The sequence below is a fragment of the Oryctolagus cuniculus genome, chromosome 1, assembly GCF_964237555.1.
Source record: "Oryctolagus cuniculus chromosome 1, mOryCun1.1, whole genome shotgun sequence".
NCBI classification, from domain to species: domain Eukaryota; kingdom Metazoa; phylum Chordata; class Mammalia; order Lagomorpha; family Leporidae; genus Oryctolagus; species Oryctolagus cuniculus.
Window position 1 is genome coordinate 100,400,015 of NC_091432.1, and position 15,732 is coordinate 100,415,746.

Below are 15,732 nucleotides of genomic sequence, written 5' to 3' on the forward strand. Positions count from 1 at the left end.
GATTAAGAAATTCTGGTGAGAGGCCAGGGCTGTGGTGTAGTGGGTAAAGTCACCGTCTGCAGTGCCGGCATCCCATATGGACGCCGGTTCGAGTCCCAGCTGCTCCTCTTCCGATCCAGCTCTCTGCTATGGCCTGGAAAAGCAGTAGAAGATGGCCCAAGTCCTTGGGCACCTGTACCCATGTGGGAGACCCAGAAGAAGCTCCTGGCTCCTGGCTTTGGATCGTTGCTGCTCCGGCCGTTGCAGCCAACTGGGGAGGGAACCAGCAGATGGAAGACTCTCTCTCTCTCTCCCCCTCTCCTCTCTCTCTGTGTAATTCTGACTTTCAAATAAATAAATATTTAAAAAAAGAAGTTCTGGTGTTCTATTGTACAGGAGAGTGATGATAGATAATGATAATGTACTGTTAACTTCTCTTCAGAAACAGAAATCCTAAAATATACTACTTTGAATGTTTTACCATGAAAAAAAATGTTTTACAATATACCTTAACTGGATATTATACAATGCATTTATGTATCGAAACATCACATAGTACCTAAATCTGTGTAATTTTTGTGTCAAATTTTTTTAAAAATACATTTTAAAGAATAAAATAAGATTCCATAGGGATATTGTATCCTAAGAATGACTTCAGATTGATATTGATAAGGTATTTAAGGTATAAAGAAACAAACAGGGATTGAATTATTTGAATGAACATATGCTTTGTTGCATTAGATACATTTATTTTCTAATTGAAATAAAACCAAGCATACAGTTGAATTGATTCAGAAAAGCTATTTGCCTTTTTTTTTTTTTTTTTGCATGACAAGCAGACTGAATGGGCTCACTTTCCAATTCATTTAGGACAAATTATTTAGATTTTGTGGACCTATCATGAAATTAAACAGTATTGAATTTTCAGTGACAATGTAGGGAGGCAGTTACAATGTAGAGAGCAGAAAAAAATGGAAACAAAGAGCTATTATTTAGAAGCTTGATGGTGTGCCTGGGAAAAATAGCATAATAGTTAACTTTAAAATGTGTTGTAGTTTTAAAAAAACTATTAGATTTACTTTTAGAAAAAAGAAAAGAAGAAAGATCTGCATTCAAAACAATGAAAGTAATTACAAAAGAAACAAAACCAAGGAGACAGAAAACATTATACCATCAACTAACATACTAACAATAGTGAAAGAACTATTAAAAAAAATTCAAGGAAGGATGTCAGAACCAAAGCTTTACAACATTAAGCTGTTCAAGTATTGAGGCTACTGAAAAACATTTTAAAGCATGCATCCATTCAGGAAATATTGTGTTCTTAAATTCCTTCTCATCTAGAGAGTTGGGAACTTTCCCAGAAAGATGAAGATGACTATTAACTAAATGTGATTTTAGCTCTAAGTTTATAAAAGCGGGATAAGCATTGAAGAGTAGATAAAAGTGCTATATGCTCTGACAATGCATACTTAACAGGACTTTAAATGACGGGAAGAAAAGTAGAATAAATTCACTGATTTCCATAGAGCTAATAGGTGGGAGTCACGGCATATTCCTGAATCAAGGAGAAAGGTGGCTAATGACATCATATAAATATATAATTATTTAGATAACTATAAAACACACTGTTCTAGATACAGAATTTTAAAAATTTACAAAAACATGAAAATGACCAAATAAAACAGCAACACAACAAAAGAATACATTTTATATACAATTTAAAGTTTCATGTAATTGCTATGACAGAACTGAGAACAAACATATCAGCCATATCCACTGTTTTAAGTGGACTCAAATCTCATATGGGCACATGTTTGTGTTCTGGTTGCTTTGCTTCCAACCCAGCCCCAGCTTCCCTGCTGATGTGCCTGGGAAGGAAGCAGAGGATGGCCCAAGTGCTTGGGCTCCTGCACCCACGTAGGAGACCCAGTAGAAACTCCTGGCTCCTGGCTTTTGCCTGGCCTAGCCCCAGCCCTGGTGGCCATGTGGGGAGTGAACCAAACCATCTCTCTATCTCTCCCACTTTCTCTGTAACTCTGCCTTTCAAATAAAATAAATCTTTTAAAAACATTTAAAAAAATTGAAAGAGAAAATTTATACATTTATTATACCTTCTCTCAGTTTAGGAATATGAGCCATTCTTGTGGAAAACAATCTAGCACAAACAAGAATTTTTAAATTTTTAAAAAAAAAAAAAGCAGAAGTATCATCTTGGGAAATTTTTTAACAAGACAAATTATTTTTTAAGGGTTTTATTTATTTATTTGAGAGGTAGAGTTACAGACAGTGAGAAGGAAAGAACTTCTTCTTCTTTTTCTTCTTCCTCTTCTTCTTTTTTAGTTTATTTGACAGGTAGAGTTTTACAGACAGTGAGAGAGAGAGACAGAGAGAAAGGTCTTCCTTCTGTTGGTTCACTCTCCAAATGGCTGCAACAGCTGGAGCTCCGCTGATCCGAAGCCAGAAGCCAGGAGTCTCTTCCTGGTCTTCCACGCGGGTGCAGGGGCCCAAGAGAACTTGGGCCCTCTTCCACCACTTTCCCAGGCCATAGCAGAGAGCTGGATCGGAAGAGGAGCAACTGGCCCACATATGGGATGCTGGCGCCGCAGGCTGATAATTAACCTAGTGAGCCACGCGCTGGCTCCTCTTCTTATTTTTTTTTTTTTTAATATTTTATTTGTTTACCTGAGAGGTAGAGTTACATACAGTGAGAGGAAGAGACAGAGAGAAAGGTCTTCCTTCTGTTGGTTCACTCCCCAAAAGGCCGCATCTGTTGGAGCTGCACTAGTCCGAAGCCATGAGCTTCTTCCCGGTTTTCCACCTGGGTGCAGGGGTCCAAAGACTTGGGCCATCTTCTACTGCTTTCCTAGGCCACAGCAGAGAGCTAGATTGGAAGAGGAGCAGCTGGGACTAGAACCAGCATCCATATTGGGATGCTGGCACCACAGGTGGAGGATTAACCCACTGCACCATGGTGCCATTTGGCGATTTTCTACTGCTTTCCCAGGCCATAGCAGAGAGCTGGATAGGAAGTAGAGCAGGCGGGACTTGTACCTGTGCCCATATGAGATGCTGGTACTGCAGGCAGAGGACTAACCCATTGAGCCACAGTCCTGTCCGCCAAAGACAAGTTATTTTAAACATAGAAAATATACTAGATTCTGTCTGCCTTATTGTACCTTGAAGTAAGTTCTATCAAAAAACCAGAGATGAAAACAAAATCAACTACAAAATGCAAATGAGTGCAAAGATATACTCAGAAATCTAAAGAACATCAAAAAGCACATCAGCCAAATGTTAAGTATTCGAAGTTAAAATATATGTTGGTGCTGGAATGGAGACTTTATTTAGAGAACAACTAACTATTAAACCAGATAGCTAATGCCGTATTACATGGAATGAAATAATTTGATCACTTGAATAGGCAAAAATGCAAAATATTGCTCAAATATTTTAGTTTCAGCCTCTATAAGTGCCAGATTAGAACAAATTATTTCCAGATTCATGGATTTTTATTTTATTTTTTTATTTTTTGACAGGGAGAGTGGACAGTGAGAGAGAGAGACAGAGAGAAAGGTCTTCCTTTTCCGTTGGTTCACCCTCCAATGGCTGCCGCGGCCAGCGCGCTACGGCTGGCGCACCACGCTGATCCGATGGCAGGAGCCAGGTACTTCTCCTGGTCTCCCATTGGGTGCAGGGCCCAAGCACCTGGGCCATCCTCCACTGCCTTCCCTGGCCACAGCAGAGAGCTGGCCCGGAAGAGGGGCAACCGGGACAGAATCCGGCGCCCAGACCAGGACTAGAACCCGGTGTGCCGGCGCCGCAAGCGGAGGATTAGCCTAGTGAGCAGCGGCGCCGGCCCAGATTCATGGATTTTAAAAAGCCAGTATTTCTATAAGCAAGCATAGATTTTGTTCAGCAGATGACACAACTGCAGAATGATCTAATCTACATAATTAGCAGAGTCCTTATAAACACAGAATGAAAACCAAAATAATGTGAAAAGAGATCTTTTGATTTGGAATGATACACTCCCGATTTTATAACACCTTCACTAAAACTTGAGTTCAAAGTAAATTCCAAGGAAGTTTTCTATAGCAGTATAAAAATTACAACTGGAAAAAATAAATACTGTAGGCCAACTGAAATTTTATATACTATAGTGTTGAGGTGAAGATATTGTAGCAAATTAAAGATGACTTCCTCTCAATGAAATGAAGTATCTTCTTGTTCATAGATATCTGAGAAATTTAAATCTGGTTCTAATAGTGAGAAAAACAATATAATTATTATTCATAATTTGAAGGTCAAAGATATATCAGTGCTATAATTTATGTACATAAAAACATAACTGATTTTGACAGGAAGATTCACAAAAAGTAATTAGAAAACACTCCATATTCTTTGGGCATTCTTTAAACTTAATGATGAAAAATATAGCACAAATATATTTTTTATTTATTTATTTTTTGAAAGATTTATTTATTTATTTGAAAGGCAGAGTTACAGAGAGGCAGAGGTAGAGAAAGAGAGAAAGGTCTTCCATATGATGGTTCACTCCCCAGATGGCAGCAACAGCCAGAGCTGAGTTGATCCAAAGCCAGAAGCCAGGAGCTTCTTCCAGGTCTCCCACACCGGTGCAGGGGCCAAAGGACTTGGGCTATCTTCTGTGGGGAGCAACTGGGAGCAACTCGGACTAGACTGTTACTGGAATTAAGACTTATTCTATGCATCTGCTCTCCCACAATATGGCGCTGAGAAGGGAGTAACAGCTTCTACACAGCTGCCTCCAGTTCAACCAAGAAACTGTAGGACCTGCTCCTGATTGGAGGAGAGCAGCGTACTCGGCGTGTGGGTAGCAGAGTTGGGATTGGTGGAAGAGGACTATAAAGGAGGAGAGAGACAACATGCACCAGGAACATCTATCTGAAGGAACACCTGTGCAGCCCCCGAGAGAGCCAGCCGGCGGTGTGCCGCTCCCCCGCGGAAGTGGGGAAAGTGGCAGGGGGAACCGCCCTTCCACAGAGGTGGAAGGGACGGTAGCCAACCCAGGAAGAACCAGCAGCAAACCTGGGGAGGGCTGAGCAGACAAAAGAACAACGCAGGGTCCTGTGTCGTTCCTCCGTGAAGAGGGGGAGCGACAATCTTCTACTGCTTTCCCAGGCCACAGCAGAGAGCTGGATCAGAAGTGGAGCAGCGGGGCTTGAACCTGCGCCCATATGGGATGCCAGAACTGCAGGCGGCGACGTTACCCACTATGCCACAGCACCAGCCCCCAAAAACATATTTTTAAACTATTGAAAATGTTATATCATTCAAGAACTACACAACTACAGTGAAATGCTGAAATAAACATTTACTCAAGCTAACTTTTATGTGTGTTTTTTTTTTTTTTTTTTTTTTGACAGGCAGAGTGGACAGTGAGAGAGAGAAACAGAGAGAAAGGTCTTCTTTTTGCCGTTGGTTCACCCTCCAATGGCTGCCGTGCTGTGGACAGCGCACCGCGCTGATCCGATGGCAGGAGCCAGGTGCTTCTCCTGGTCTCCCATGGGGTGCAGGGCCCAAGCACCTGGGCCATCCTCCACTGCACTCCCTGGCCACAGCAGAGAGCTGGCCTGGAAGAGGGGCAACCCGGGACAGAATCCGGCGCCCCGACCAGGACTAGAACCCAGTGTGCCGGTGCTGCAAGGCGGAGGATTAGCCTAGTGAGCCGCGGCGCCGGCCTTTTATGTTGTTTTAAAATGCATGAGATTAAAGTCCAGCTGGGGTTATTCTGCCATTAATAATTAGAGGCATTAAACAGTGCCTTTATTATTTATTGATTTTTAAACAATAAATAGACCAGATACCATTTCAAATTCAGCTAAAGGTATCCTTATGAAAACATCATTAGTTTAAATGTATTTGCTGAGGTGGGCATTTGGCCTAGTGGTTAAGACATCCACATCCCATGTGGGAGTGCCTGGGTTGAGGAAGAAATGTTATTTTTCCTCAGCTTTCATAGGTTGGTAGCTGGGACAGACCCCTGTAACAAAAGAGAAGTTAATAAGTTTATTAATTAAAGTTAATGTTTATTTACCATGGGTGCCCATTACATTAGAAAAACCTCAATGAAAAGTAACTTAAATTGTGGCTTAGAACTGTTTCACATAACATTTTCATCAGATGGACAAATCTGTAGAGAAATGACAGGCATGCATTGGGCTTTCCCAGATAGCAGACTGTGGAAGACAGACTTATGGGAGGAAGTTAATGGAGTAAGGTTTGTTTGCAGACTCTGGTGTTGTCTTTGGGATGACATAGGAAGTACAGTTTCCAGTAAAGCAGAATTTGTACCCTGGCTGAAAAGCAGAATAGGGAGAGTTACCTCTGTTTGGTACTTCTTAATTGCTCTTTGTTTACAAATTATTTTTATGTCAAAGATGTATGTTTTGGTAATGCATGCTCTCTTTTCCTTCACTATAGAAAGCTACAAGATACAAGAGTAGAATCTAATTAGACAAACATCCTCATAACCACCATCTAGGTCAAGAACTGTGCCATCCATTCCTATCATTCTTTGAACATTTCTTCATTTTCCGGCACTTTAAACTATTCCAGTTCATCTTGTACTTTCTTCGTCCTGGTCCTGGAATTAGTTTGTTTCTCCAAAGAGCTGTGATTCATTTGATTGGAAAAAAAGATACTTAGAAACTAGAATCTGAGCAAAAGTTGTTCTTATCACTATTGGGGTATAATCCCCCCCCCCAAATAACCCAATAATCTTTAAAAAGAGTTATTTTCTCAGAGTTTTAGAGAGATAAAATTTGAAGAATTATGATGATGAACTACTATCATCATGCAACATTGAAATAGAAATGGACAAATAATATTAAATGGGGCATCAATGAAGGAGAAGATAAAAATACTACATTTCCCCCTTAAGGTTTAGTATAACCCTTCCCCCACCGAAGTTTTGCTGGCATTTGTGGCAGTGGTGACCAGGCACATTTTCTTCTTCTCTCCTCTTCTCCTATTTGTTTATTTGAAAGGCAGAGAGGCAGAGCAAGAGCGAGAGTGAGAGTGAGAGAGAGAGATGTTCCATCTGCTGGTTCACTCCCCAACTGGCTGCAATGGCCAGAGCTGTGCTGATCTGAAGCCAGGAGCTTCGTCCGGGTCCCCCAGCAGGTGCAGAGGCCCAAGGACTTGGGCCATTTTCTACTGCTTCCCCAGGCCATAGCAGAGAGCTGAATTGGAAGTGGAGCAGCCGGGACTGGACTTGAATCAGCACCCATATGGGATGCCTGGCACTGCAGGCAGAGGCTTTCCCCACTACGCCATAGCACCAGCCCCACCAGGCACATTTTCAAACCTCTTTAGTTCTTTAAGGACTTTGTGAATATTGGTTGGCAGTAGAGAATATGGTATTAAAACTAAAATCTGTTAAAAACTATTGTCCTCATTGTCACAACTGAAAATCTGCTTAGGGGCCATTCCTACAGAAAATAAAGTCTGACACAAATAAGCATTGAAATCATTACAATGATGTCATTTTATGTGATCAAGATATAAACCCTTTATATTACAAATTATTAAACATAATGACTTCAGAATGTGATGTTGAGTTTTTAATTATAACTAAAATTTGAATTTTGTTAAAATTTGACTTATTTAATGAATGATCACTTCTATAATGAGTTCTAATTTGTTTTCTTTTTTTAAAAAAAGATTTTATTTTATTTATTTGGAAGAGAGTTACACAGAGAGAAGAGAGGCAGGGAGAGAGAGAGAGAGAGAGGTGTCTTCCATCTGCTGGTTCACTTCCCAAATGGCTGCAATGGCCGGAGCTGCGCCGATCCGAAGCCAGGAGCCAGGAGCTTCCTCTGGGTCTCCCACGTGGGTGCAGGGGCCCAAGGACTTGGGCCATCTTCTACTGCTTTTCCAGGCCATAGCAGAGAGCTGGATTGGAAGAGAGGCAGCCAGGACTCAAACCAGCACCCATATGGGAAGCTGGTGCTTCAGGCCAGGGCTTTAACCCGCTGCGCCACAGCACCAGCCCCCTAATTTGCTTTCTGGGCATTTTTTGCTCTTATTTCTTGGATACAATGCTTTATCTTAAGAAAAATATTCACAACATGGTTTATTAGTTTTGGCTTAAAACTTTTAAATGATTTTATCAGGTGTTTGGTAGGCTTTTGCTATTCTTTCATATTTAAGAGTAGGTTGTGAGTCACAGTGTGGTGTAAGTGGGCTAAGCCTCTGGCTGCACTTCCAGCATCCCATGTGGGCGCCAGTTCGTGTCCTGGCTGCTCTGGGTATGGCCTGGAAAAGCAGCGGAAGATGGCCCAAGTGTCTGGGCCCTTGTACCTGTGTGGGAGACCCCAAAGAAGCTCCTGGCCCTGGCCTGGCCCAGCCCTAGCCTTTGTGGCCCTTTGGGTAGTGAGCCAGTGGATGGAAGAGCTCTCTCTCTCTTCCGAATAAAAAAAAATCTAAAAAAAAAGAAAAGAAAAGAAAAACAAATGAATGCCAATTTGCCCGAGTGACCAATTTCCAAATATTATTTCTGCACTTATTATCATTATCCTAGCATTTTGAGGCAAATTCATTTAGACTGTGTTCATGTTCCTCGCCATTTCCAGCTTGTTTCAAGGGCCCGGAGGAAATCGCAAACTCAGAGGGCATAATTCATTTTTATTCCTAAAGAGGTGCACTGAAGTGGACAGAAATTAAAGTTATTATCCAGCTGTTTGATTTAGGTAAACTCTTTCGGCCCCGTGGTCCTGAATATGCAAAACGGAGATCACAATTACAATTCATAGATTGCGCGTAAATACGCGCGTGCTACAGAACGCTCTCCGAAGTTTGAACCTAGCCCGTAAATGTTCAGTAGAACAGCACCAAAATAGTAGCGGCAGCCACCGCGCATGCGTCATTTTTAAGGGCCGGCGTGCTCCTGCGGCCTCTCGGCCCGCCCTCTTTCTCTGATCGTTCCGCCCTATTTCCTCCCATCCTGCCCCTCCCTGCGTAAGCCAAGTCACCAATCAGAGCTCAGTTTTCCCTTTACGTCATTGGCGCGTGCCCCGGTTTCAAAAGCATGGGGACGGGCTCCTGAACTCGCGCATGCGCCTCTGTGCGCTTTCCCCACGCTGGTTCCGTGTCCTCTCCGTGCAGCTCCTCCGCCTGGCCCTGATATCTAGTTTCTGGGGTCTCTGTGCTGTTGCCACTGCGATGGGCAAGCCTGCCGAGCACCGGGGTTCAGGAGAGCGACCCGACCCGGTGCGGAGTTTTAATCGCTGGAAGAAAAAACACAGCCATAGGCAGAACCAGAAGAAGCAGTTGAGGAAGAAGCTGAAGAAGCCCGAGTGGCAGGTCGAGCGCGAGGGTATCAGCCGCCTAATTCAGAACTACGAGAAGGTGAGGCTGGAGCTGGGGAGGGGCGCGGGTGGGCCAACCGGCGGACAACGTGCCGCCGACGCGATGGGCTTCAGAGGGGAGGGCGCGCACCTATGCCTGGGAAGCAGTTAGACCGATAGGCCGGAGAAGGGAGTGGGGGTCCCTGTGGAGGGGACCAGCTGGATAGTCAGCTGGATTCCACAGCCCACATCTTTCCAGTACCCTGGCCACTCTTAGTCATCACACTGTTCTCGAAAACAGGCTGGAAATGCAGTGGTGTTTAAGGGAAGGGAGACTGATGCTGTGGAAGTTGAAATAATATAGCACTGTTATTCATGACAATAGTGGAGTAAGATACCTACATTCGTAGCACTCACTGAGCTCTTTATTTTAGTTCTTTGACGTGATCTGAGGGATGAATCTTAATATTCCCGTTTTACAGATGTGAAAATTGAGGCTCCAAAAGGATAAGAAACTATCCCAAACTCCCACATACTTAGTATAGGTGCTGTGGAATTGGAACCTAGACCCATGTCTAATTCCAAAGCCTTTGCTCTTCACTATTTTTTTTTTTTTAAGGACTTTATTTATCTGAAGGCTGAGTTACAGAGCGAGGGAAAGTGGGGGGGAGAGGGAGAGAGGGAGGGTGGAGAGAGAGGTCTTCCATCCTCTGGTTCACTCCCCAAATGGTCACAACAGCTGGAGTTGGGCCACACCAAAGCCGGGAGCCAGGTGATTCTTCTCCCACATGGGTGCAGGGGTCAAGCACTGTTTTCCTGACAAGCAGAGAGCTGGATTGGAAGAGGAGCAGCCGCGACGTGAACCGGTGCCCAAATGGGATTCTCCTGTTGCAGGCGGAGGGGTTAGCCTCCTATGCTTCAGCGCCAGCCCCTATTATTATTAAGATTTATTTATTTGAAAGAGTGGGAGAGACAGTGAACGAGTGACATCTCCATCTGCTGGTTTGCTCCCTTGATGGTAGCAGGGGCCAGGACTGGGCCAGATGGAAGTCAGGAACCAGGAGCTTCATTTGGGTCTCCCAGCGGGGTGGCCAGGACCCAGAAATTTGGGCCATTTTTTGCTACTTTTCCCAGGCTGTTGGCAGGGAGCTGGATTGCAAGTAGAGCAGCTGGGACATGAACAGTCACCCAAATGGGATGCTGGGATAGTAGGCAGCGCCTTTACCAGCTAGGCCACAGCGCCTTCCCCTCCTCTTCACTGTTAGTCCAAACTGTGTCCTTCAACTTCACCCATCTTCCTTCCTGTGACCATTTCCGTTTCTCCATTTGCTTCATGTCCCCGTCATCTCCACATTGTCACTGCAGCTCCCAGATGAGTATCCCTGTAGTTACCACTTTGACTTCTTTTCCCAAACAACCAGAACTGTCAGTTCTTTTCCTCCTTTCCACCCTAATCCCGTGTCTGTTGGCTTTCTCACATGCTGCTTTGCATCTCAGTGATGGCTCCCTTCTATGACACTATATAAGGGATTTAACAGGTATAGTATTCCTGGGATGTCATGTGGTGTAGCTTTCCTTTAAATGAGATCAACAGTGAGAAAGTAGAGCTTAGCATTTAAGAGTTTACTTCTTGGGGGCTGGCTTTGTGGCTTAGCAGGTAAAGCCGCTGCCCACAGTGCTGACATCCTGTATAGGTACCTGTTCCTGTCTTGGCTGCTCCACTTCCAATCCAACTCCCTGCTAATGGCCTTGGGAAAGCAGTGGAAGACAGTCCAAGTGCTTGCGACCCTGCTACCCACATGGGAGACCCAGAAAAAGCTCCTGGCTTTGGTCTGGCTCAACCCCGGCCATTACAGCTATCTCGGGAGTGAACCAGCGTGTGGACAGTCTCTCTGTCTCTCCCTCTCTCTCTGTAACTGACTTTCAAATAGTAAAAAAAATAAACGTTTGCCTGGACTTTGGAGTTCCGATGATCATGATTTGATCTGGCTTTTGCTCACTAAATGTGTGACTTTAGGCAAATTGCTTACTGTGTTCACTTCTCTTTCCATTTAAAAGGCAAGTTAATATGTACCCGCTGTATTAATTGTTGTGGGAGATTTAGTGAGATAATGCTGGACGCAGATACACGTTCCATATATTAGCTGTTAAATTATAAGTAAAGCACTTTAAGAAGCCATTATAAAGTAAGTTATTGTTAGGTTTCATTTTGGATTGTGACTAGAATTGCTTAGGCTATAGGGATGAGGAATGCAGGTTTAGGCAGTATTGTCTCAACCCTTGCTTAATTTACTCCAGAGGACCTTATTGTGTTCTATCCAGAGCTCTTCGAGTTTGTATTCTTATTTATGACTGCCCTAGATGTCTCCACCTAGTTTTCTCATAGGATACGTTAACAGCCACAAATCCTTATCTTTTCCTTCATAAACCAGCAGCCCTTCTTGAATTCATAATCCAGTGTATTTCTTTGGCATTTGTATTGCTTTCTATTGCAATTGTAATGAGTTACCACAAAACTTAAAATAACAGAAATTTATTCCCTGGCAATTCTGGAGGCCAGAAGTCTGAAATCAGCTTCCCTGGGCAGAAATCAAGGTGTCAGCAGGGCCAGGCTGCCGCACAGGGGTGGGGAATCATTTTTCTGCCAAGGACCACTTGGATATTAAGAATAGCATTTACAGCCATAAAAAATAAATAACTTCAAAATTAGTCCACCACAGATTTATTGAATTTCGAGTCCTGCCTGAGTTGACTTAACCATGCCATTTCAGATGATATCCCTGGCCTTATCCAACCAGTAGGCTGGATGGTCCCCACCTTTGCTCTAGACTGTAAGAAATATCTGTTCCTTGTTTTTTTAGTTTCTCAGGGCTGCTAGCATTCCATGGCTTGTGGCCGCATAACTCTCTGTCTCAAGAGATAGGTTTTATGTTCAATCTATTCTGTCCTTTTATATGGACACTTAAAGTTGCATTTAGGGCCCAACCAAATAACCCAGCATAGCACCTCCATCTCAATATATTTAATTCAATCACATTGGAAAAGTCACTTTTGCTGTTTATGCTAACATTTACAGATTCCAGGGATTAGGGCGGTGCATTTGGGAACCAATTTTTAGTTGGATATTAGCTCCTTCATCTAAGCAGACTGTTGAGCTAGAAAGCCGGGAACAATCCTAGATGCTTCTCTTACCCAGTTTTATATCCAACCAGTCACACTAGCAATCTTTTCTATTAAATTTCTCAAGTGTTTGTCCATGTCTACTACTAGATGCTGGTTCAGGCCCTGTTGCCTCCTTCCTGATTATTGTGTTAGCTATTACTTAAACAATAGGGATTAGCAAACTTTTTCTATAAATGATAATCAATGTTTTGGTTTTGCAGGTCACAAGGGTAGAACTACCCACTTTTGACCTTGTAACACAAAAACTGCCATAGAAGTACCTAAACTGATATTGTATTGCAGCAAGACTTTGATTACTGAAAATAGATGGCTGATAGAATTTTGCCTGTAGACCTTACACTTCCCTAATCTATCCTGATTTTTCCTCTTCCTTTTTTTTTTTTTAAGATTTTTTTATTATTTTTGAAAGGTAGAGTTACAGAGGGAGGAGAGACAGAGAAAGAGGGCTACAGTGCTGACCCTGTCACTCTACCTTTCGAATCAATAACTCTTTAAAAAGATGAAGATAAAAACTTGGCTAATCAATACTTTTACTGACATAGGTGAGACTTAACCACAGACAACTTACTTTTTCAAAGGTAGACTGCATATTGACACATCAAGGTGTTTGACAATTTTTCTTTGTCTTATTCTTTTTTTAATTTTATTTAAGTTATACAAGTTTCATATATTTTATATATACAGATTTAGGAACATAATGGTACTTCCCTCCCTGCCACCCACACTCCAACCCTTTTTCCTCTTCCTTTTTCCATTCCGACTCTTAATTTTTTAAAGAGATCTTTCCGTTTACTTAATGATTGTAAGGTTAATCCTACTCTAAGTAAAAGAGTTCAACAAATAGTGTGAAGAAAAAATGTTCCTCAACAGAAGAGACAAGGGCTGTAAACAATCATTGACAATTTTTCTGAAAGTAGCTGTGAACCAAGGGCTTTAAAATTAAATGATTGGGTTTTAATCTTAGAAATAATCATTCTAGGGGCCAGCGCTGTGGCATAGTAGGCTAAACCTCTGCCTAAAGCACCTGCATCCCATGTGGGTCCCAGTTCATGTCCCACTGCTCTTCTTCTGATCCAGCTCTCCGCCTGTGGCCTGGGAAAGCAGTAGAAGATGTTTCAAGTCCTTGGGCCCCTGCACCTCTTCGGAGACTCAGAAGCTCCTGGCTCCTGGTTTTGGATCAGCTCAGCTCTGGCTTTTGTAGCTATCTGGGGAGTGAACCAGTGGATGGAAGACCTTTCTCTCTATCTCTCCCTATCTCTATAACTCTACTTCTCAAGTAAATAAGTTAAAAAACATTCCAGGGGCAGGTGTTGTGGTGTAGTGGGTTAAGCCTCTGCCTGTGATGCCAGCATCCCATATGGGCACTGGTTTGACTCCTCTTCCAATCTAGCTCTCTGCCAATGTGCCTGAGAAAGCGGTGGAGGATGGCCCAAGTCTTTGGACTCCTGCACCTATGTGGGAGACCCGGATGAAGCTCCTGGCTCTTGGCTTCAGCCTAGCCCAGCTCTGACTGTTGTGGCATTTGGGGAGTGAACTAGCAGTTGGAAGATCTCTCTGTCTCTCCTCTTCTATCTCTGTACTCTGTCTTTCAAATAAATCTATCTTAAAAAAAAAAATAAAAAGGTAGAGTGATAGTGCTTCACACAGGCATATCAGGAAGGAAATGGATCCAAAGTGGAAGAGCTGGGACTTGAATCATATACTCTGAAATGGAAATGTGGGTATCCCGGGTGGTGGCTTAACCAGCTGTGCTGCAGTACCCTGCCTCTACTGACCCCATTAACCAAGTTTCCTTTTTTCTTTTTTAGAAAGATTTTTTAATTTATTTGAGAAGCAGAGTTACAGAGAGAGAGAGAGAGAGAGAGGTCTTCCATCCTCTGGTTTACTCCCCAAATGGCCGCAATGGCTGGAGCTGGGGTGGTCTGAAGCCAGGAGCCAGAAGTGCCTTCCTAGTCTTCCGCATGTGTACGGGGCCCAAGGACTTGGACCACCTTCCACTTCTTTCTCAGGCTATTAGCAGGGAGCTAAATCGAAAGTGGAGCAGCAAGGACTTGAACTGGTACCATGAGGGATGCTGGTGGCACAGACAGGCTTAACCTACAACCTAGCCAAGTTTTTTTTTTAAGATTTATTTATTTATTTATTTGAGAGACAGAGGCAGAGAGAGAGAGAGAGGTCTTCCATCTGCTGGTTCACTCCTCAGATGGCTGCAGTGGCTGGAGCTGAGCCGACCTGAAGCCAGGAGCCAGGAGCTTCTCCTGGTTTTCCCACATGGGTGGAGGGGCCCAAAGACTTGGCCCATCTTCCACTGCTTTCCCAGACCACAGCAGAGAGCTGGATCAGAAGTGGAACAGCCAGGGCTCGAACAGTTGCCTATATGGGATGCCAGCACTGCAGGAGGTGGCTTTACCTGCTACACCACAGTGCTGGCCCCCAGTCAAGTTCTTTAATGCTTCTGTATATGGAAATAATCAGGCACTATATAAAGTTTAAGTTTTACTCAGGGCAGAATATGAGTGAACTAGGCCTGTGAGACACAAACTCAATGCCTTTTAAGGTGTCTTGGGGAATATTCCAGAGTGGTCACATTTTAGTAAGAATTTATTTATTCCATGACAGTCAATTTTGCTTTATCAATACACAATGAATGTAGTTTGGCTTGGCCCAAAATAGTGGATTTTGGATAGCAGGGTCAAATTCCTCACAGGTTGGGAATTACTGTTTTAGAGCATGAGTGTTTACAAACATCTTCAGAGTCAGGACATGCAGAAAAGAAGGCTGCTGATAAATATTAAGAAGGGCATTTCTGGGAATAGATATAAAGAAATGTACAGAAAAAGATCAAAGAATTGGAGTAGGCGCTGTGGTGTTGCAGGTTAAGCCGCGGTCTGCAATGCCAGCATCCTGTGGGTGCCAGTTTGATTCCCTGCTGCTCTACTTCCCTTCCAATGCACCTGCGAAAGCAGTGGAAGTGGCTCAAATCTTTGGGCCCCTGCACCCACGTGAGAGACCTTGAAGAGGTTCCAGGCTTCTGGCTTTGGATTGGTGCAGCTCTGGCTGTTGTAGCTATTTGGAGAGTGAACCAGTGGATGGAAGATTCTCTCTCTCTAACTCTGGCTTTCAAATAAGTAAATAAGTCTTTTGAATAAAAAAGAACAAAAGACCATGTAAGGTCGCAACAGCTGACTGAGGTGAAACAGACTGTGTGTACACATCACCCAAGATATGGTGAATGAGA

The 15,732-nt window shown here is 43.3% G+C and overlaps 1 protein-coding gene across 2 annotated transcripts in view; it reads left to right on the forward strand.

The window, feature by feature from the left end:
* Nucleotides 1–9,026: 9,026 nt before the first annotated feature.
* Nucleotides 9,027–15,732, forward strand: part of DDX10 (DEAD-box helicase 10) — a 407,034-nt gene continuing 400,328 nt past the window's right edge. For both annotated transcript variants that reach the window (XR_011390521.1, XM_002708478.5), the window contains exon 1: nt 9,027–9,372. Coding sequence is in view for 1 of the 2 variants with exons in the window: in XM_002708478.5 (XP_002708524.3) it covers nt 9,079–9,372 (294 nt within the window). In the remaining variant the exon portion in view is untranslated. The remainder of the gene's footprint in view (nt 9,373–15,732) is intronic.